Source organism: Chiloscyllium punctatum, chromosome 40 (genome assembly GCF_047496795.1).
Source record: "Chiloscyllium punctatum isolate Juve2018m chromosome 40, sChiPun1.3, whole genome shotgun sequence".
In the NCBI taxonomy this organism is placed as follows: Eukaryota; Metazoa; Chordata; class Chondrichthyes; order Orectolobiformes; family Hemiscylliidae; genus Chiloscyllium; species Chiloscyllium punctatum.
In genome coordinates, this window is record NC_092778.1 from 10,203,332 (window position 1) to 10,224,974 (window position 21,643).

Below are 21,643 nucleotides of genomic sequence, written 5' to 3' on the forward strand. Positions count from 1 at the left end.
TAGCTGCAGTGTGTACTACTTACAAGATGCAGATATTCAGCAAAGATCTTTAGATAGCACCTTCCAAACCCATGACCACTTTCATCTGGAAGGACAAGGGCAGCAGGTACTTGGGAATCTGCAAGTTCACCTCCAAGCTACTCACCATCTTGACTTGGATCTATAGCGCCATTCCCTCACAGTCGTTGGACCAAAGTCTTGGAATTCCCTCCCTCCCAACATTGTAGATCAATCCACAGCAAGTGGAAAGCAGCAATTCAAAAAGGTAGCTCACTACCACCTTTTCATGGGCAAATAGGGACGGGTTATCAATGCTGGCCAGCCAGAGACGTCCAAGTCCCATAAATGAATTTTGTTTAAATTCCAAAATTCGCAATTTTGCTAATGGAAAGTGTTAGTATTACGTCCAGTGATAGGTGAACCTTTAAAAGCAAGGTTTAGTGGACCGTATCAAATTGAAAGGAGCTTGAATGAGGTGAATTAGTTGATCAGGACTCCAGCTAGAAAGAAATCTCACAAAATGTGCCATGTGAATTTGCTCAAAAGAAAGCAAAAGAAAAATGTGTTACTGGTTAGAATACAGAGCAAAGAACCAAATTCAGAGGATTCTGAATTGGATATTCCTCAAATTAAAATAAGGAAGTTCTCAAACATTGGGATAAATTATTGAGTTACCTTCCAACTTAAAACTGAAATGCCCTGACAGAGTTATTACTATAGCATGGGATGATATGTGGGAATAAGCTGGGAAGTACTAATTTAATTATGCATGATGTAGATACAGAAAATGTTTTTCCAATTAAGCAACATCCTTATAGACTTAACCCCACATTGTTGGCATGTTCAAAAAGAGATTGAACACATTCTTCAAGACAACGTAATTGATTCTAGCTCACCCATAACAATAGTGCCAAAACTGGATGGTACCCAACAATTGCATGTAGACTATCACAAAATCAAAGCAATTACAAAATCTGATTCACATCCAAACCCATTTTTAGAAAACTGTATTGAGAAGGTGGGACGAGCAATTTCTATTTCTCGGATGGATTTACTCAGAATACTGGTATCTTAATCCAAAAGAGCAAAGACAATTTTGGCTTTCGTAACAGCAAATGGACTATAGCAATTTAAAGCCATAGCATTTGATATAAAACATAGATTTCAAAGACTAACCAATTAAGTAAATTCTGGAATACCCAGATGTGGCATACATCGATAACCTGAAGAGTTTTAGCCACACATGGAAGGTTTATTTGCAGCATCTATTGGAATTATTCCATCAACTTCAGAAGGCAGGCTTGGTGATAAACCAATAAGAAGTCAATTCACCAAGTAATGTTCCTGCGTCACGTGATTGGTCATGAACAGATGGCCTCATGAAAAGGAAAAACAAAGGTTTCTGGGGAGTTTCCCATACCATCAACAAAGACAACAGTACTACAATTCCGGGGATTGAGTGGGTTTTATTGGAAGTTCATATCAAATTTTAAAAGTGTGGTTGCTCCACTGACTGAATTATTGAAGAAGTGCATAAAATTTCAGTGGATAGCAGACTGCCAGAAGGTACTCGACAGCCTGAAAGCTGTGTTAATTACTGCCCCAGTATTAGCCACCCCTAATTACACAAAGCCATTCAAGCTTGCTATTCGTGTAAATGATGTGGGTGTCAGTGCTGTGTTCTTACAAGAAGATAATGAGAAGATAGAAAGAGCTATCGAGCATTTCTCCAGGAAGTTGAATATTCATCAACAGGGATATTCCACAATTGAGAAGGAGATGTTGAGCTTAGTGTTGGCATTACAACAATGCATCTGAGACAACTGTATATATGATTGTAACCAATGAAACTTGTAAGAGCCTAAGTTATATGCAGACGTCTCTGGAGTGGAAATTGAACACAGAATCTCTGATTTAGAGCTGCCAGTTGTGTCTTGGCTGATATTGATGGTGAACGGTAGTGAGATTATGAGGAAATGGTCAATATTCCTGCTTCTGCATGTCTCAAGCAAGTGAAGTTGTGATCTGCTAACCCAGTTTATCAAACATATTAAACCAAAACATAAGGTTTAATATGCTTTTCTAGCCAATCATTTTTTTAAAAATTTAGATTCTCTATAGTGTGGAAACAGGCCCTTTGGCCCAACAAGTCCACGCCAACCCTCCGAAGAGTAACCCACCCAGACCCATTTCCTTCTGACTAACACACCTAACCCATGGGCAATTTAGACTAGATTAGATTAGATCAGATTACTTACAGTGTGGAAACAGGCCCTTCGGCCAATTCACCTGATCTGCACATGTATTTTAATTCATACACATAAGTTGGAAAGAAGTTTGAAAACAGTGGATACTGATAGAAGGTTGCAGGTTATTTCCACCATCTGATTTTAAAAACACCATCATTGTTCTGGGCAGTCTTCTTACCTCAGCTAACACCAGAAACAAAATGTCTGGTTGTTGGCATTTGCAGAACCTGTGCATAAAGTAACTTCCGGCATTGTTGCAGTGCTGACATTCGAAAAACAATTAACAGTAAAGAACTGATGTAGTGTTTTCACAAAAGTACAAAGTATGAAGTATGTATGTATAATTCAGTAAAGCAAAGCAGTAATCACCTATAATTAAAGAGAGTACTGCTTCATGAATAAAGCAGATGAAAAATATATTGCAATCTCACACTTTAAGCCAAACTACAAAAAACATCACCATCATAATGTGAGGCTTGACATTTTCACATGATCCATTAACCTTCTTCCCTAATGCAAGCTTACTGATCAGATCTTGGCCATTGCATTTGTCAGAAGATACAGACATTAATATGTCACTACCTATGAAACTAAAATGACTCACTGAATAAAAGGTAAATCTCCTGAATTTGCTTTGTATTTATTGCTGATTATTCTATATTTAAGGCACCCATTCTCCCAAAATTGGAAACGTGTTCCTGGTGAGAAAACCTTTTGGTTCAGGTTGATTTTTGAATCATAATCAGCACAATCTCCTTCCTGCTGCTTATTTGATTTCACACACGTCTTGCCACAAACCTGACTCTGACTGGGTCAGACAGTCGTGGCTAAACGTTTCACTCCAGTGACGTGGACCCTGAATCCAGGCTCAATAGAAAATAGGTCTGGGAAATTAGTAATGGGGAATAAGGAGCTGATAGATGACTTGAACAAATATCTTGCATTATCTTCACTACGTAAGACCCAAGTAACATTCCAGAAATAGTTGTAAATCAAGAATTGAAAAGGAGAGAGGAATTCAAGAAAATAACAATTACCAGGTAAGTAGTACTGAGTAAATTGTTGGAGCTGAGAGTTGGTAAATCCCTGGTTCCTGATGGATTTCACCAAGGGGGTATTATAAGAAGTAGCCAGTGAGATAATGAGATTACTAAAGTTTACTAAACTGCATTGAATTAAGATAATCAAAAGATCAAAGCAAGAACTCAGAAGATTTTTTCTTTGCTTGTGATTGAAATAAAAACTGTGTTGGGAGAAGAATCCTCAAAAGATCTTTTTTAAATGTGGATGAATATTTCAATATGTGAAATCTGAAATGGCAATGGAATAAAGCTCAGGGAACAGCTCCTCACTGTAGCTGTGTCAGCTCTTGAAAATAACTATCCAATGAAATCTGTTATGCTTAGGAAAAGAATTGCGAGGTTGTGTGTCCAAATCCTTTTTGAAAGTCGCTACTGAATCTGCCCCCTACACCCTTTCACACGATGAGTTGTGGAATTACAATCTATAGTAATACTGATTATTCCAAATAGTAATAAACATAAATCGAGATCTGTTGTTTCTTTCTGGTGCAGCAACCTTGAATAGGCTATGGATTTCATAATGATAGGATTCTTGCAAAAAAAAAATTACCATCTGCTATGATTAGGTAACTTAGTTCAAGACTAAATTATGATAGATATTTTGTTTAAGAGCGTCGTGAAAATGTGTTATCAAATCACAGTTAACAATATATTGACAGTTTAAATGAAATGCTGAAAATGTATTGCTGGAAAAGCGCAGCAGGTCAGGCAGCATCCAAGGAACAGGAGAATTGACGCTTCGGGCATAAGCCCTTCTTCAGGAAACAGTTATATTGATTCCTGAAGGGTTTAAGCTCGAAACGTCGACTCTCCTGTTCCTTGGATGCTGCCTGACCTGCTGCGCTTTTCCAGCAACACATTTTCAGCTCTGATCTCCAGCATCTGCAGTCCTCACTTTCTCCTCCCAGTTTAAATGAAATTCCTAACACCCCTTGCTTTGAGGTGGAAAATCATGGGTTCATACTAGACTGAAAAACAGAATCAAGGCTAACCAAAAAATGGTGGTCCAACTAGATTCAAACCATTTCAATTCATTATTCAAACCCACAAATGCAGTTTTCTGAAGAGTCCAGTCACCATTTATATTTTGGCCAAACACCATGAAAACAAATGCACAAAACAAATATCCTTTGCTGTTTGCAGGCTATTGTGCACAAGTTGACTGAAAACACAAAAACATCATGTTCTTTGGAGGAGGCATCAGAAGCCCCTTCAGATGTCTTTTTTTAACAACTGATCTGGTTTACTTCATTGGTTCCTTACTTCACAGAGACTGCACTCCTTTAAAAAAGGCATGGTTGGAAAGCACTTTGAGTACTATGGTTTTCTTACATTGTAAAAATAGAAGTGGTACATTTGTAACGCATCAACATAATATCCTTACTGTAGTAAAATAATCCAAGGTACTTCATGGGAGCCCAAGTAGTTAAACATTTCTGGACATAAGACTGGAGACATTGAGACATGTGACAAAAAGTTTGGTCAAAGGTACTATATAGGTCTTAGATAGTCTTCAAGGAGGAGAGTGTGAAGAAAGGATACAGTAGGCGTTCTAATGGTTTAGGAAATTGAAAGCAGTCACCAATAGTGGAGATGAATGCAAGTGGGAATATATATAAAAGTCAGAATTGCATGGGTTACTAGAGGTGGAGCAATTACAGAGATTTGGAGGGATGTCACACAGTGATTATAAAATCAATACTTTCACAAAATACAATAATGTCTCATAGAATGGAAATGGACATCTAAGCCCCTACAGGTGACTCTTCACCAAGTTGATAAATTAAAGTTTCAGCATCAAAAGTATTAGAAATGTGCAGTACAGCAACAAACTAGGAAAGCCAAACAACATATCATTAAATGGTGGTTAGAAAAATAAAGTTTTCAATAAATGTCTTCAGCTCATTTATGTGTGATTTTTTTTCCCTTGTTACAACTCAAGAATACATTTTGAAAATGAGACTTCTCCAAAATAACTTCTCACAAGAAGCAATTACATGGAATTTGTAGTTTTCAGTTAGACTGACACAAAGGTGAATGATGATTAATTAGACTTTTTTATAAGAAAGGTGCTGAATAACTTTGATTATGTTACTATCAACCTGTGTGTTGCAATCCTGAGGAAATCATTCCTTACTCCAGACCATACACAACAATTGCAACCAAGCAAGAAATCTTCCAACTTCTTAGATTCACTCGTTAAACTCTCCAGTAGATACAGGTCTTGCAAATTCCTGCAACAAATTCTTTATGGCCTTCACTGTGCTTTTACACAGAGATGCAATTACTTCATGTAAACACAATACAATTTTACCAAAAGGCAACCCTCACACTCTGCACTTTTATTTCCTTTTTGAATTTGTGTTAAGATTCCACTGCTTATGAAAGGAAGACATGATTTGTCTTTTTTAAACTACGAATGTCTGCACATCATCAGTTTGCTTTGTCATAATTTTGTGCTATACTGACATAAATAATGCCATACCCTAGTTCAAGATGACAAGCTAATCTCCACACTACTGCAGGAGCTTTCAGAGTATTAATTAGCTTAAAAGAAAACTCCTGATTTTAAGCAGCTATCTTTCAGCTCTTTATTGAAACTCTTTTTCAGTACTGAGCGGTAATTAACAGAAATGTTAGAAACAAACATAATTGTGTTGCAATTATGTTTACAAATATAATTTTAATGTTCAAGTTATTGTTCTTCTAAATAGATTATGCCACAACTTAAGTGCTAAACAGAAACATGTTACCTCCAAACTGATATTTACAGTAAACATTGATCAACTTTCTTTCCTTAATGAACATTTCCAAACTAAGCCCAACTGAGTTATATAATTGTTGTCTTATTGTTGGAGATGCATCTACAAATTTCAATATTAGGTTCTGACCTTGCTTTGAACTTCTCTGCTGTGCACATCACAGTGTCTGAATTTTATTCAAGTACATGAAGTGGTACATTATTGTTCATTCAGTTTGCTAATATAATTGGATAGTATGTTCTTTACAAATGTCAAAATGCATGTTTAGATTAACCTTCACTCAATAGAAAAAAGGTTCTCAATCACATATTACAATATTCCCTTTTGATGAGGAACTGTCTTATTGTGTGTACAAAATATATTGATCCATATTTACTTCTCTCCTTCATATTTCTCTTAACTGTAGGATGCTCACTGGGAGTTTGTAGTCTGATCGGATTTACAGCCAGTTATCGATTGGAAGCCAATCCAAAGTAAAGCCTAAAGGTTTCAGCTCACCAAACAAGTGAGATGCAGTCACCACTGGACCTGCTTAATCAAAACACCAATGCCTGATGTTAGAACTTGACCACCTCACGCAAATGCAAGTATCTGGTCTGAATTTCTTATCTGGCAGCCCGAGTGCTTGGCCTCAACTATTAAGAACAGCGATCTGCAGTCAAAGGGCAGAAAAGCAACCAATGCACAAGCAGACACACACAGCTTTCCAGTACCAAATCTAAACTTTCTCCAACGTGTACTGATAAATGTGTAAACTTTCCTGAATGAAGGCCAGAGAGATGCATGTTGAACTGAAGGTGACGAAAACTACATCTATTGACCAAAACCACAATGCCACTGCAGGATCCAAGTCGTGTTCCACTGGATTCTCCAAACAGCAGATAAAGTATGGCAGATGCATTTTTGACACATTAGGTCGAATTGACTGAATGCATCAATGTAAACAAGTGTAAATACTTAAAGCACCAAAGCATTACTTCTGGATCATTCAAAACATAATTTTTGAAACATTTACTGCGGCCTTTGAAGATGGAATTGCAACTAGTATCACAATTATTACTATTTTCCAATGAAAGTGAACTAAATGAATCCAGTTACTGTAATGAAACCTTACACTGTAGCTATGTAACAGAAAACCAAAGTGACAGCCATTTTTACAGTATCAGCCTCTTTCTATCTTGCTTGTATACAGTTTTTCTATTTCCCATAGGCTTCATTGGGAATGGATTAATCCTGGTTGTAAACTTGAATGATCATAAGAAAATGACCATCCCAGATCTCTATTTTGTAAACCTTGCCATAGCTGACCTGATCCTTGTAGCAGATTCGCTCATTGAGGTATTCAATCTGAATGACAAGTACTATGACATAGCCATTCTATGTACCTTCATGTCTCTGTTCCTGCAAATCAACATGTACAGCAGCATCTTCTTTCTCACATGGATGAGCATCGACCGGTACCTTGCCCTGGCACAGTCAATGAAATCTGGCACACTCCGAACCTTGCAGCATGCAAAGTGGAGCTGTAGCCTGATCTGGTTGACATCCATCCTGGCTGCAATGTTGCCATTTGCTGTGGTACAAGCACACCACACCGGGGAAGTTCACTTTTGCTTTGCAGATGTTACAGAGATTCAATGGTTGGAAGTAACTCTTGGATTTGTCATCCCATTCTTTATCATTGGACTCTGCTATTCACTGATTGTACGGATTCTCACAAAAGCCCAGAAACACAATCGTCTTTGGCCAAGACGTCAGAAGGCCCTTCGTATGATTGTTGTAGTTGTTCTGGTTTTCTTTATCTGTTGGTTACCTGAAAATGTTTTCATCAGTCTTCAGCTCCTACAAGGCACAAAGGATTCATCAGTTTCCTTCAAGAAATCAATGGGGCATTATTATCCGCTTACACGTCATATTGTCAACCTGGCTGCTTTTTCTAATAGTTGTCTGAATCCCATGATTTATAGCTTTCTTGGGGAAACATTTCGAGACAAGCTTCGCCTATACATGAAAAAGAAAGCAAATGTGTCTACAGTTTATCGGCTTTGCAACAACACTTTGAACTGGAACATTCCTGTAACCGCAGAGGAATCTTTTGCATAGTAGATGAAATCGTTAGAAACAAAAGTATTTATTAGAAGGCCAAAAGTGCATTCAACTTTCTTTAATTATAACTTGCAGTTTGACAGTTGAAAGCAATGTTTCCAGAGCTGTCAACTTCAAAGTGAGTTGGTATAACCACAATAATAGAAATTAATTCCAAGATAATCAAGGAGGCATTGGTTAAACATGTTTGGGATATAGATGGCAGCATCTTCTTTCTGTGTTTGTCACATTCACCAAACTGTTTACTCATATGGAAACTATCAACTAGCACTTGTTCATGTTACTATTTAAGGCTTGTAGTTTAAAACAGAATTATATTTAATAAAGATATTAAAAGTCCACAAAATAATTCCTCTCCTAATTTGGACAGAAAATGAAAAACACAATAATTTTATTAAATTTTGCATGGTTTGTAAAATAATTATACCATAATTTAAATATGTACATTCTACAATTGTAATGATACAAACTAAGTTTGACAGTATATGTTTAGTTTTCAAAAGTCGTATTTGCTGATCAAGCATTACAACTTAACAGAAAAGCCTAAGGGGCAATAAAAATGTCAGTATTTGTGAATGAAAAGTTCATGGTGTTATCAAGGTGAGACATTCCAGCCAACAATCTAAAGTCATACCAACACCAAATATTCAAACTTCAAACTAAATCGAAAACATGGATGAGGAGTTCATGGATGGAAATCACTTAAAGTATTATAACTAATACTAGGGTGAATGGAGTTCAATTTTCAAGTAATCTCCCAGTGAAAGATAATCAAAACTGCTCAAAATAGATTTGGCTTTTGTAATTTATGAAGGAGAAAATAAGACAGATAGAATAAAAGAGAGAGGGTAAACAAAAATACAAGTGGGAGAACGTGGGTAACAGAAGAAAAAGAAAACTTGAGAGGAAAGGCAAAAAGAATTGAGAGAAAGGAAGGAAGTACCTACACAAATATGGTAACTTTTACAACCTCAGTGTTTCCAAAATCATTTAAAGCAAGTATTTTGAGTATGCATTGTTCCAATAAAAGAAATGCAGCCTGTTTGCACCCAGAAGCTCCTACAAACAGCAATATGTGAAATGATTAAATAATTTCTGCTGGAGAAGTAAAAACAGAAAATGAGAGTTCATCAACCTTAAATATTAATTTTGTTTTGCTATCCAAAATAATGCAGCTGAACCTACTGGGTATTTCCAGCTGTTTCTGTTTTTATTTCAGACTTTCTGCATATGATGTCTTTTGCATGCAATTGGATAAAGACAAAATACTGATGAGGAAACTAAGGAAAACTTCCTTTCCCTCCAAGTAGTGCCATGGGAGATTTGATATCCACCTGAAGAAGCAGATGGCAGCTCAGTTCAGCATCTCCATAAAAGACTGTATCTCTTGACACTGCAGAACTCTCTTCGACTGCATGCTCGAGTCTCTGGAGTGGTGTTTGAACCCATGACCTTCTGACCCATTGAGCCACAACTTTCATATTTAACTGCTATGTATAAATTCCTATGAATATGAAAGAACCGCAGCTTGACCAGAGAATTGTTCAATATTACCAGAATGAATAAGAATGTTTAGCAAAATCAATTCGAGATGTTACATTTCAACTTTAAAAACAAACAAATAAATTTGGAATGATATAAAGAACATAAAGTATCATGCATTTTTAAATCCAGAATTCTAGAGGATCACAATTCATATTAAGGTGTGGATCATTTAGGACCCAAATGAGAAAAAATTTCTTCACCTCGAGGGCTGTATATATTGTACTCAGTAATGAGGTATATTCAAGACATGGGTAAATAGTTTTCTGCATACTAAGATGTTTAAGAGAATGGGGAAAACATGGGAAGGTAGGTCTAAGTTAGAAAATTGCTTGTGATCTCACTGGATGGCACAACAGCTGTAAAAGGCCAAATGGTCTCTGCCAATTTCTAGTTTTCATATTCTTAATAGAATCAACCTAACTCATATCGTTATTCCTCATAATTGAAAAGTCTATGGTATATCTACATTCATGACAGAAACACAGAGCAAGCTGTACAACAGCATCATTACAAATTCCAGTGATAAAAGTTTTGCTAGAGTTTTACCAGGATTGAAGAAAAGTACATGCAGCACTGTGTATTTTGGTCTCTTAGTTCAAATGACATCACTGCATTTGAAGCAATTTACAAAAGATTCACTCAAATATGATTCAATGACTCTAAGTGATTCCTGGGATGAAATGAGAGGGTTATAGAATCATAGGCATGTACAACACGGAAACAGACACTTCAGTCCAAATTATCCATACCAACCAAATATCCTAACCTAATCTAGTCCCATTTGTCAGCCCATATCCCTCTAAACCATTCCTATTCATATTCCAATCCCGATGCCTTTTAAATATGTACCTGCCTCCACCATTTCCTCTGGCAGCTCGTTCCATACATGCACCACCCTCTGCATGAAAACGTTGCCCCTTAGGTCCCTATTAAATTTTTCCCCTCTCACCCTAAACCTATGCTCTCAGGTTATGGACTCCCCCAGTTGAGAGAAAAATCCTTGCTATATATATCCTATCCGTGCCCCTCATGAAGTTTGTAAGGTTAAGACAGCCAAGGACCAAATCGATCCAAACTAGAGACTCAGACAGACATCTTCCAACCTGTCCCTGCAGCAGGCCACTGTCCCTGCCTGTTTCAAGAGGGCTAACATCATCCCTGTGCCTAAGAAGGCTCATGCAGCATGTCTCAATGACTACCACCCATGATCCTAACTTCGGTGGTCATGAAGTGCTTTGAAAGGGTGGTCATGACATTAATCAACTCCCACCTCCCCATTACTCTTGACCCACTCTAATTTGCCTATCGAAACAAGAGATCCACGTCAGATGTCTTGTCACTTGCCTTTCATCCTCACTAGAACATCTTGACACCAAGAACAGCTATGTAAGAATCCTACTCATTGACTACAGTTCAGCCTTCAACACTATTATCCCCTCGAGACTGATTACTAAACTTAGTGATCTCAGACTAAGCACCACTCTCTGCAACTGGATCCTCAGTTTCCTGACCCATAGGCCACAATCAGTGAAGATTGGGGACAATATTTCATCCTCACTAACACTCAACCCTGGAGCCCCCCAGGGGTGCGTATTCAGCCCTCTACTGTACTCATTAAATACCCATGACTGCGTCACCAAATACCAGACTAATGCCGTTTACAAGTTCACTGATGACATCACCATTGTCAGTCGAATCTCAGATGGCGATGAAACAGATTACAAATGGGAGATGGAAGACCTAGTAAAATGGCACACTGAGAACAACCTAGCTCTCAATGCCGGCATAACCAAGGAACTCGTTATTGACTTTCGGCAGGATGTTACTCATGCACCCCTACACATTAACAGCACACAGGTGAAATGAGTGGAGAGTGTCAAGCTACTGGGAGTATTCATCCACAACAAGCTTTCTTGGACTCTTCGTGTGGAGGCACTGGTTATAAAGGCCCAACAACATCTCTTCTTCCTCAGGAAGCTGAGGAAATTTGGCATGACGGTGAATACTCTTGCCGACTTTTACAGGTGGGCCATCGAGAGCATTCTGTCTGGATGTATCAAAACCTGGTATGGCAACTGTACCATTCAAGATCAGAGACGGTTACAGAGAGGGAGAACTCAGCCCAGACAATCATAAAGACTAACCTCCCATCTATAGAATCCAACTACCAGGCCCATTGTCAAGGAATGGCCACCAGCATTCTCAAAGTTCCATCCCACACTGCCAATGTTTTTCTGTAATCTCTACCATCGGGGAGAAGGTACAGAAGTCTAAACACACGCATCAGCCAGTTTCGAAACAATTTCTCCCCTACTGTTGTTAGAATACTAAATGAACTCACAAACTCTTAACATTCGCCTGTACCTGTGATTTTGTTTTTGCAGCTGTTTACCTAATATTGATTTACCTATGCTACTTAACTCTGATCTGACTGTAGTACTCGCAAGACAAAGCTTTTCATTGTGCCTCAGTACACGTGACAATAAATTCAACTCAATTGAAGGTCACCTCTCAGCCTCCAACGCTTCAGGAAAAACAGCCCCAGCCTATTCAGCCTCTCCCTGTAGCTCATATCCTCCGACCCTGGCAACATCTTTGTAAGTCTTTTCTGAACCCTTTCAAGTTTCGCCACATCCTTCTGATAGGAAGGGAACCAGAATTATGCGTAATATTCTAAAAGTGGTTGAGTCAATGCCCTGTACAGCCACAACATGACCTCCCAACTCCAATACTCAATGCTCTGACCCATAAAGGAGAGCACACCAAATGCCTTCTTCGATATCCTATCGAACTGCGATTCTACTTTCAATCCAGGGTACGTTTGTTCAGCAACACACCCCAGGACCTTCCCATTATAGAGAAGAAGGTTGAGAGGCGACTTAATTGAAACATATAAGATGACCAGGAGGGTAAGATAGGTTGGACAGTGACAGCATTTTTCCTCAGATGCTGTCCACTACATCTCTAATTTTGGTGTAATCTGCAAACTTACTAACTATACCTCCTATGTTTACATCCAAATCATTAATATAAAAGACAAAAGGTTGTGGACAAAGCCACCGATCCTTGTGGCACACCACTGCTCACAGGCCTCCAGTCTGAAAAGCAACCTTTGACCACCACCTTCTGCCTTTTTCCATTTGAGCCAGTTCTATATCCAAATGGCTAGTTTTCCCTGTATTCTATGACATTAAACCTCGCTAACCAGTCTGCCATGAGGGACCTTGTCGAACGCCTTACTGAAGTCCATATGGATCACATCCACCGCTCTGCCCTCATCAATCCTCTTTGTTACTTCCTCAAAAAAAAACTCAAACAAGTTCATGAGATATGATTTCCCACGCACAGAGCCATGCTGACTATGTCTAATCAGTCCTTGCCTTTCCAAATACATGTAAATCCTGTACTTCAGGATTCCCTCAAACAACTTGCCACTACGAATGGGTCACTGTCTGTAGTTCCCTGGCTTATCCTTACCACCGTTCTTAAATAATGACACCACATTAGCCAACCTCCAGTCTTCCGGCACCTCACCTGTGACTATCAATGATACAAATATCTCAGCAAGGGACCCAGCAATCACTTCCCTAGCTTCCCGCAGCGTTCTCTCATACACCTGATCAGGTCCTAGGGATTTATCGACTTTTATGCATTTCAAGACGTGCAGCACCTCCTCTTCCATAATATGGACATTTTTCAAAATGTCACCATCTATTTCCCCACGTTCTATATCTTCCATGTCCTCCTTCACAGTAAACACTAATGCAAAATACTCGTTTAGTATCTCCCCCATCTCCTGCAGCTCCACACACAGGCCACCTTGCTGATGTTTGAGGCCTTATTCTATCCCTAGTTACCCTTTTTTCCTTAATGTATTTATAAAATCACTTTGGATTCTCCTAGACTGTATTTGCCAAAGCTATCTCATGTAACTAATACTCAGAGGGAAATTGAGAAACAAACTTGTAAGGAGATCTCAGCTATCTGTAAGAATAATAGGGTAGTTATGGTAGGGGATTTTAACTTTCCAAACATCGACTAGGACTGCCATAGTGTTAAAGGTTTAGATGGAGAGGAATTTCATAAATGCGTACAAGACAATTTTATGATTCAGCATGTGGATGTACCTACGGGAGAAGCTGCTAACCTTGACCTACTCTTGGGAAATAAGGCAGGGCAGGTGACTGAGGTGTCAGTGGGGGAGCATTTTGGGGCCAGCGACCATAATTCTATTCGTTTTAAAAAGGTAATGGAAAAGGATAGACCAGATCTAAAAGTTGAAGTTCTAAATTGGAGAGAGGCCAATTTTGACGGTATTAGGCAAGAACCTTTGAAAGCTGATTGGAGGCAGATGTTCGCAGGTAAAGGGACAGCTGGAAAATGGGAAGCCTTCAGATACAAGATAACAAGAATCCAGAGAAAGCATATTCCTGTCAGGGTGAAAGGGAAGGCTGGAAGGTATAGGGAATGATGGATGACTAAAGAAATTGAGGGTTTGGTTAAGAAAAAAAAGGAAGCATATGTCAGGTATAGGCAGGATAGATCGAGTGAATCCTTAGAAGAGTATAAAGAAAGTAGGAGTATACTTAAGAGGGAAATCAGGAGGGCAAAAAAAGGGGATATGAGATAGCGTTGGCAGATAGAATTAAGGAGAATCCAAAGGGTTTTTGCAAATATATTATGGACAAAAGGGTAACTAGGGAGAGAATAGGGCCCCTCAAAGATCAGCAAGGTGGCCTTTGTGTGGAGCCACAGAAAATGGGGGAGATACTAAATGACTATTTTGCATCAGTATTTACTGTGGAAAAGGATATGGAAGATAGAGAAAGTAGCGAAATAGGTGGTGACATCTTGCAAAATGTCCAGATTACAGAGGAGGAAGTGCTGGATGTCTTGAAATGGTTAAAGGTGGATAAATCACGAGGACCTGATCAGGTGTATCTGAGAACTCGGTGAGAAGCTGGAGAAGTGATTGCTGGGCCTCTTGCTGAGGTATTTGTATCATCGATAGTCACAGGTGAGGTGCCGGAAGACTGGAGGTTGGCAAACGTGGTGCCACTGTTTAAGAAGGGCGGTAAAGACAAGCCAGGGAACTATAGACCGGTGAGCCTGACCTCAGTGGTAGGCAAGTTGTTGGAGGGAATCCTGAGGGACAGGATGTACATGTATTTGGAAAGGCAAGGACTGATTAGGGAGAGTCAGCATGGTTTTGTGCATGGGAAATCATGTCTCACAAACGTGATTGAGTATTTTTTGAAGAAGTAACAAAGAAGATTGATAAGAACAGAGCCAAAGATGTGATCTATATGGACTTCAGTAAGGCGTTCAACAAGGTTCCCCGTGGGAGACTGATTAGCAAGGTTAGATCTCATGGAATACGGGTAGAACTAGCCATTTGGATACAGAACTGGCTTAAAAGGTAGAAGACAGAGGGTGGTGGTGGAGGGTTGTTTTTCACACTGGAGGCCTGTGACCAGTGGAGTGCCACAAGGATCATGCTGGGTCCACTACTTTTTGTCCTTTACATAAATGAGTTGGATGCGAGCATAACAGGTACAGTTAGTAAGTTTGCAGATGACACCAAAATTGGAGGTGTAGTGGACAGTGAAAAGGGTTACCTCAGATTACAACAGGATCTGGACCAGATGGGCCAATGGGCTGAGAAGTGGCAGATGGAGTTTAATTCAGATAAATGCGAGGTGTTGCATTTTGGGAAAGCAAATCTTAGCAGGACTTATACGCTTAATGGTAAGGTCCTAAGGAGTGTTGCGGGACAAAGAGACTTTGGAATGCATGTTCATAACTCATTGAAAGTGGAGTCGCAGGTAGATAGGATTGTGAAGGCGGCGTTTGGTATGCTTTCCTTTATTGGTCAGAGTATTAAGTACAGGAGTTGGGAGGTCATGATGCGGCTGTACAGGACATTGGTTAGGCCACTGTTGGAATATTGCGTGCAATTCTGGTCTCCTTCCTATCGGAACGATGTTGTGAAACTTGAAAGGGTTCAGAAAAGATTTACAAGGATGTTGCCAGGTTTGGAGGATTTGAGCTATAGGGAGACGCTGAAGAGGCTGGGGCTGTTTTCTCTGGAGCGTCGGAGGCTGAGAGGTGACCTTATAGAGGTTTACAAAATTATGAGAGGCATGGATAGGATAAATAGACAAAGTCTTTTCCCTGGGATTGGGGAGTCCAGAACTAGAGGGCATAGGTTTAGGGTGAGAGGAGAAAGATATAAAAGAGACCTAAGGGGCAACCTTTTCACGCAGAGCGTGGTATGTGTATGGAATGAGCTGCCAGAGGATGTGATGGAGGCTGGTACAGTTGCAACATTTAAGAGGCATTTGGATGGGTATATGAATAGGAAGAGTTTGGAGGGATATGAGCCAGGTGCTGGCAGTTGGGACTAGATTGGGTTGGGATATCTGGTCAGCATGGACAGGTTGGACCAAAGGGTCTGTTTCCATGCTGTACATCTCTAAGACTCTCTGACTCTATGTTCGTTTTTTGCCCTCCTGATTTCCCTCTTAAGTATACTCCTACTGCCTTTATACTTGAAGGATTCACTCGATCTCTGCTGTCTATACCTGACATATGCTTTCTTTTTCTTAACCAAAATTTTCTTAATTTCTTTAGTCATCCAGCATTCCCTACACCTACCAGCCTTTCCTTTCACCCTAAATGGAATATACCGTCTCTGGACTCTCGTTATCTCAGTTTTGAAGGCTTCCCATTTTCCAGCCATCCCTTTACTTGCGAACATCTGCCCCCAATCAGCTTTCAAAAGTTCTTGCTTCATACCAAAATTAACCTTTCTCCAATTTCGAACTTCAACTTTTAGATCCGGTCTATCCTTTTCCATTACTATTTTAAAAGTGTAAGTGCTCCCCCACTGACACCTCAGTCACCTGTCCTGCCTCATTTTCCAAGGGTAGGTCAAGTTTTGCACCTTCCCTAGTAGGTATGTTCACACACTGAATCATAAATTTTCTTGTACACACTTAAATTCCTCTCCATCTAAACCCTTAACACTATGGCAGTCCAGTCTGTTTGGAAAGTTAAAATCCCCTACCATAACCACCCTATTATTCTTATAGATAACTCAAATCTCCTTCAAATTTGTTTCTCAATTTCTCGCTGACGATAAGGGCATTGATAATACAATCCCAATAAGGTGATCATCCTTCTCTTATTTCTCAGTTCCACCCAATTAACTTCCCAGGATGTATTCCCAAGAGTACCCTCCCTAAGTAAAGCATTAATGCTATCCCTTATCAAAAATGCCAACCCCACACCTCTCTTGCACCTCCCCCCCCCCCCCTCCTTTCTATCCTTCCTGTAGCATTTGTATCCTGGAACATTAGGCTGCCAGTCCTATCCATCCCTGAGCCACATTTCTGTAATTGCTATGATATCAGTCCCACGTTCCTAACCATGCCCTAAGTTCATCTGCCTTCTCTGTTAGACCTCTTTCATTGAAGTAAATGCAGTTTAAATTATAAGTCCTATCACGTTCTCTTTGTTCCTGCCTGCCCAGACTCTTTGACTGGTTCCTTTCCAAAGCTGTGCCAGTCTCGGATTGGCATCTTTCCTCGCTACACTTTTGGGTCCCACCCCCTCAACCTTACTATTTAAATCTTCCCGAGCAGCTCTAGCAAAACTCCTTGCCAGTATATTATTCTCCTCCCAATTCAGGTGTAAGGCATCCTTTTTGCACAGGTAACTTCTACGCCAGAAGAGATTCCAATGATCCAAACATGTAACCCATTCTCCCAAGCACCAGTCCTCAGCCACACATTCATCTGCCCTATCCTCCTATTCCTACCCACACTAGCTTGTAGCACTGGGAGTAATCCAGGTATTACTACCCTTGAAGACGTCCATTTTAAATTCCTGCCTAACTTTCAATATTCTCCCTTCAGAATCTCACCCTTTTCTCTTTCTATCTCATTAGTTCCAATGCATACAATGACGTCCTGCTGGTCTCCTTCTCTTCCCCTTGAGAACATTCTGCACCCTCTCTGAGACATCCTTGATTCTGGCACCAGGGAGGCAACGTACCATTCAAATTTTTTGCTACTGGCCACAGAAACGTCGGTCTGTGCCTTTGATTAGAGAGTGCCCTATCATTTATCAAATGAGAAAAATTGAACAGATTAGGGTTGCATCCATTGAACCTTAAAAGCAAGTGTTGCGATCGTACTGAAATGATTCTGAGGAGACTGAGCAGGTTCCACTTCAATTGTGGAAGCAATGAGAACCTGGGTAAACAGTTTAAAAACATGAGTGGGCCATTAAAGATAGAAGTGAGGAGTCTTCTTTTTCTCTCTCTCAAGAAACTGAGGAAGTCTCCTCCACTCTTTTGTTACTGCTCCCTTAACTCCATACCTTAGTCATGGATATACCATGTGATAACACATTGAATAGTTCATACTGTGGCTTTTACATGTTCAGGATGTCACAAAGCATCTTAAGCAAATGGAACTATTTTGAATTCAATTAATTGTCTAACGGAGGAAATGAGACAGGGAATTAGAAAATAATCTGAGCGATAACAGCCAAGAAATAAATATTGACCAGGACAATGTCTTCTTACAATCTGGCCACTAAACCTTTTCCTCTATCAAAAGGGGAGACAAAGTTTACTTTATTATGACACCAAGATGCCAGATCCAATACTGTCCTCTTAGATTTTGAGTGGAAGTTCCTGAAGTGGGATTTGAACCCACAACTTGCTGTCTCTGAGGCGAGAATGCAACTAGTTGTCAAGGATGGACACAATGGAAATGTAAAGGCTTTTGCCCGAAACGTCGATTTCGCTGCTCGTTGGATGCTGCCTGAACTGCTGTGCTCTTCCAGCACCACTAATCCAGACAATGGAAATGTAGCCTGGCAAGTTAAGAAGCTGCAAATTGGCTTGGATTTCAATGATAAAGGCAAAATCTAGGCTGAAACATGTTCATACAGATATCAGGAAATAAAATATATTCAGAAAGTCAAAGTCACTTTGGCAAGCTATCAAGTACTTTAGCCTTATATTGCTATGCAAAAGTCTGGACTCTGCTCTGTTCTTTCTTTGTCTTGTCTTGTCATGGACCAGACCCCTCTGTTTAAAAAAAAACAAGGACAACATAACCTTTTTAAAGGAGCAGCTTTGTCACACCTCCCTTCCTCAAAAATAAATGAACCATCAGTATCCAAAGATGGATTCATTTTAAAACCCCTTAATCTTAAACTCTACACCATTGTAGATGGACAAATGGCCTCACGAAATGGGCAGTTATTAAGGAGCCTGCATTCCAAAGTCATAGGATCATAGAATCCTACAGTGGGGAAACAGGTCTTTCGGCCCAACAAGTCTACACTGACCCTCTGAAGAGGAACCCGCCCAGACCCATTATTCTACATTTATCCTGATTAACGCACCTAATCTACACACTATGGGCAATTTAGCCTGGCCAATTCACCAAACCTACACATGTTTGGATTGTGGGAGGAAACCAGAGCATCCAGAGGAAACCCACGCAGACACTGGGAGAATGTGCAAACTCCACACAGACAGTCACCCGGGACTGGAATCGAATCCGGGTCCCTGGCGCTGTGAGGCAGCTGTGCAAACCACTAACCCACCATGCCACCCCGATCGAACAAGTCCAATAAACGTTGCAAATGTTCCTTCCATGTGTGACTAAAAAAATCACCAGGTCATCTATGTATACAACACAGTTGGGTAATGTACATATACATTACATTGACAATGAGCATGTAAACATGCATGACTACAATCTGTTTCAGTCTGTTTTACTCCTGTCATCAAATGTTGCCATTTCTCATTCAAGTGTTAACAATACGTCAGCAATGATGTTTTCTCATCCTGCCAAATGCACTATTTTCAAATTGATTGGCTGTAACAACAAGCTCCATATAAACAGTCTGGCATTTTTGTCTTTAAATTTCTCCACAAACTTCAATGGGTATGTGATTGTCTCAGATACTTTACTAGTAACATAAACCTTGAAATGTCCTAACACCAAGCTCAAAGTTTCCTTTTCAACTGTTGAATACGTTTGCTGATGAATGTTCAACTTCCTGCAGAAATACCTGGTAGGTCTTTCTATCTTCTCATCATCTTCTTGCAAGAGCACAGCACCGACACCCACATCACTTGTATCAATAGTCACCTTGAATGGCTTTGCGTAATTAGGTGTGGCTAATATTGGAGCAGTGGTTAACACAGCTTTCAGGCTGTCAATGCCTTCTGACAGTTTAGTATCCACAGAAACTTCTTGCCTTTCTTTAGCAATTCAGAGAATGGAGCAGCCACACTGCTAAAATTTAGTGTGAATTTTCAATAAAACCCATTAATTCCCAGGAACCATCTTTTTGTTGATTGTATGGGAAAACTCCCAAGTTACCTTAGTTTTTGTATTCCATGAGGCCATTTGCTCATGTCCAATAACATGGCACGGAAGCTGACTTGGGCTTTGGAAAATTCACTTTTAGTCAGGTTTCCGAAGTCAATCGAACAAGTCTGATAAATGTTGCAGATGTTCCTTCCATGCATGACTAAAAATCACCAGATCATCAATATATATAAAACAGTTGGATTAATCTGGCAATTACGTTATTGGTTAGTCTCTGAAATATGGCTGGCATATTTCCCATGCCAAATGGCATGTTATAGTCCAGTCAGCATTGTTGGATGCTGCCTGAACTGCTGTGCTCTTCCAGCACCACTAATCCAGTATTATGAAAGCCGGCTTTGCCTTCACTCTTTCTGACAAAGGTACCTGCCACTATCCTTAGAAGTATAAGTTGCTTGTCCCACCTTCTCAACACAGTCTTCCAAACGTGGAATTGGATATGCATCAGTCTTTGTAACTGCACTGGCTTTGCGATAGCCCACACATAGCTATTGGGCACCATCTGGTTTTAGTACCATTCCTATGGGTGAGCTCCAGTTATAGTAACTCACTTTGATTATATCATCTTGGAGCACGTGTTCAATCTCCTTTTGAAGCTGTGCCAACTTTAAAGGGTTATGCCTATAAGGATATTGCTGATTAAAACAACATCTCCTATACCTATATCATGCATATTTAGGTTAGTTCTTCCCAGCTTATCTCCCCATGTGATAATAATAACTTTCAGGCCATTTCAATTTTCATCTGGAAGGTACTCAATAATTTATCCCAATTTTGGACAACTTCCCCATTGTCCAATTTAATTTGAGGAATCTCCAATTCAGAATCGTCTGAACTTGGTTCTTGCCTCTGTATTGTATCCAATAACACATTCTCCTCTGACTTTCCTTCCCTGTCAAAATATCTTTTGAACATATTCACATGACACACTTTGTGAGATTTCTTTCTATCTGGAGTCCCTATCAAATAGTTAATCTCACTCAATTTCCTTTCGACTTGATATGGTCCATTAAACCTTGCTTTAACCTATCACTGGAAGTGATAGTGACACCTTATCTTCGATGCCAAAATTACAAATTTTTGATTTCTTGTCTGCATCCTGATTCTTTGCATGCTGTGATACTTTTAAATGCTGTCTAACCAACTCCCCCCACTCTATTTAATTGTTCCTGAAAATTTGACACATAGTCCAAATATGTGCTCTCCGAATTCTGACCTACCCATTTCTCCTTAATCAATTTCAGTGATCCTCTCACTTCACACCCAAAAACTAATTCAAATGGACTGAATTTGGTAGATTCATTTGGGGCATCTCTGATCACAAAAACTACAAATGGAATTCCCTTATCCCAATCATCTGGATAGTCTTGACTTTTAGCCTTCAACATAGGCTTTAATGTCTGATGCCACCTTTCTAGTGCTCCCTGTGATTTTGGATTACGCAGCAGATTTGAATTGTTTTATTCCTAAGCTGTCCA

General features: G+C 39.7%; 2 protein-coding genes across 3 annotated transcripts in view; one reads left to right on the top strand and one right to left on the bottom strand.

The window, feature by feature from the left end:
• Positions 1-8,577, top strand: part of LOC140464335 (G-protein coupled estrogen receptor 1-like) — a 30,866-nt gene extending 22,289 nt beyond the window's left edge. For both annotated transcript variants that reach the window (XM_072559276.1, XM_072559277.1), the window contains one exon: positions 6,500-8,577. In XM_072559276.1, coding sequence (XP_072415377.1) covers positions 7,123-8,196 — 1,074 coding nt within the window. In that variant the 5' untranslated portion in view covers positions 6,500-7,122 and the 3' untranslated portion in view covers positions 8,197-8,577. The remainder of the gene's footprint in view (positions 1-6,499) is intronic.
• Positions 1-21,643, bottom strand: part of chlsn (cholesin) — a 416,204-nt gene that overhangs the window by 319,416 nt on the left and 75,145 nt on the right. The gene's annotated exons all lie outside the window — the stretch shown is intronic.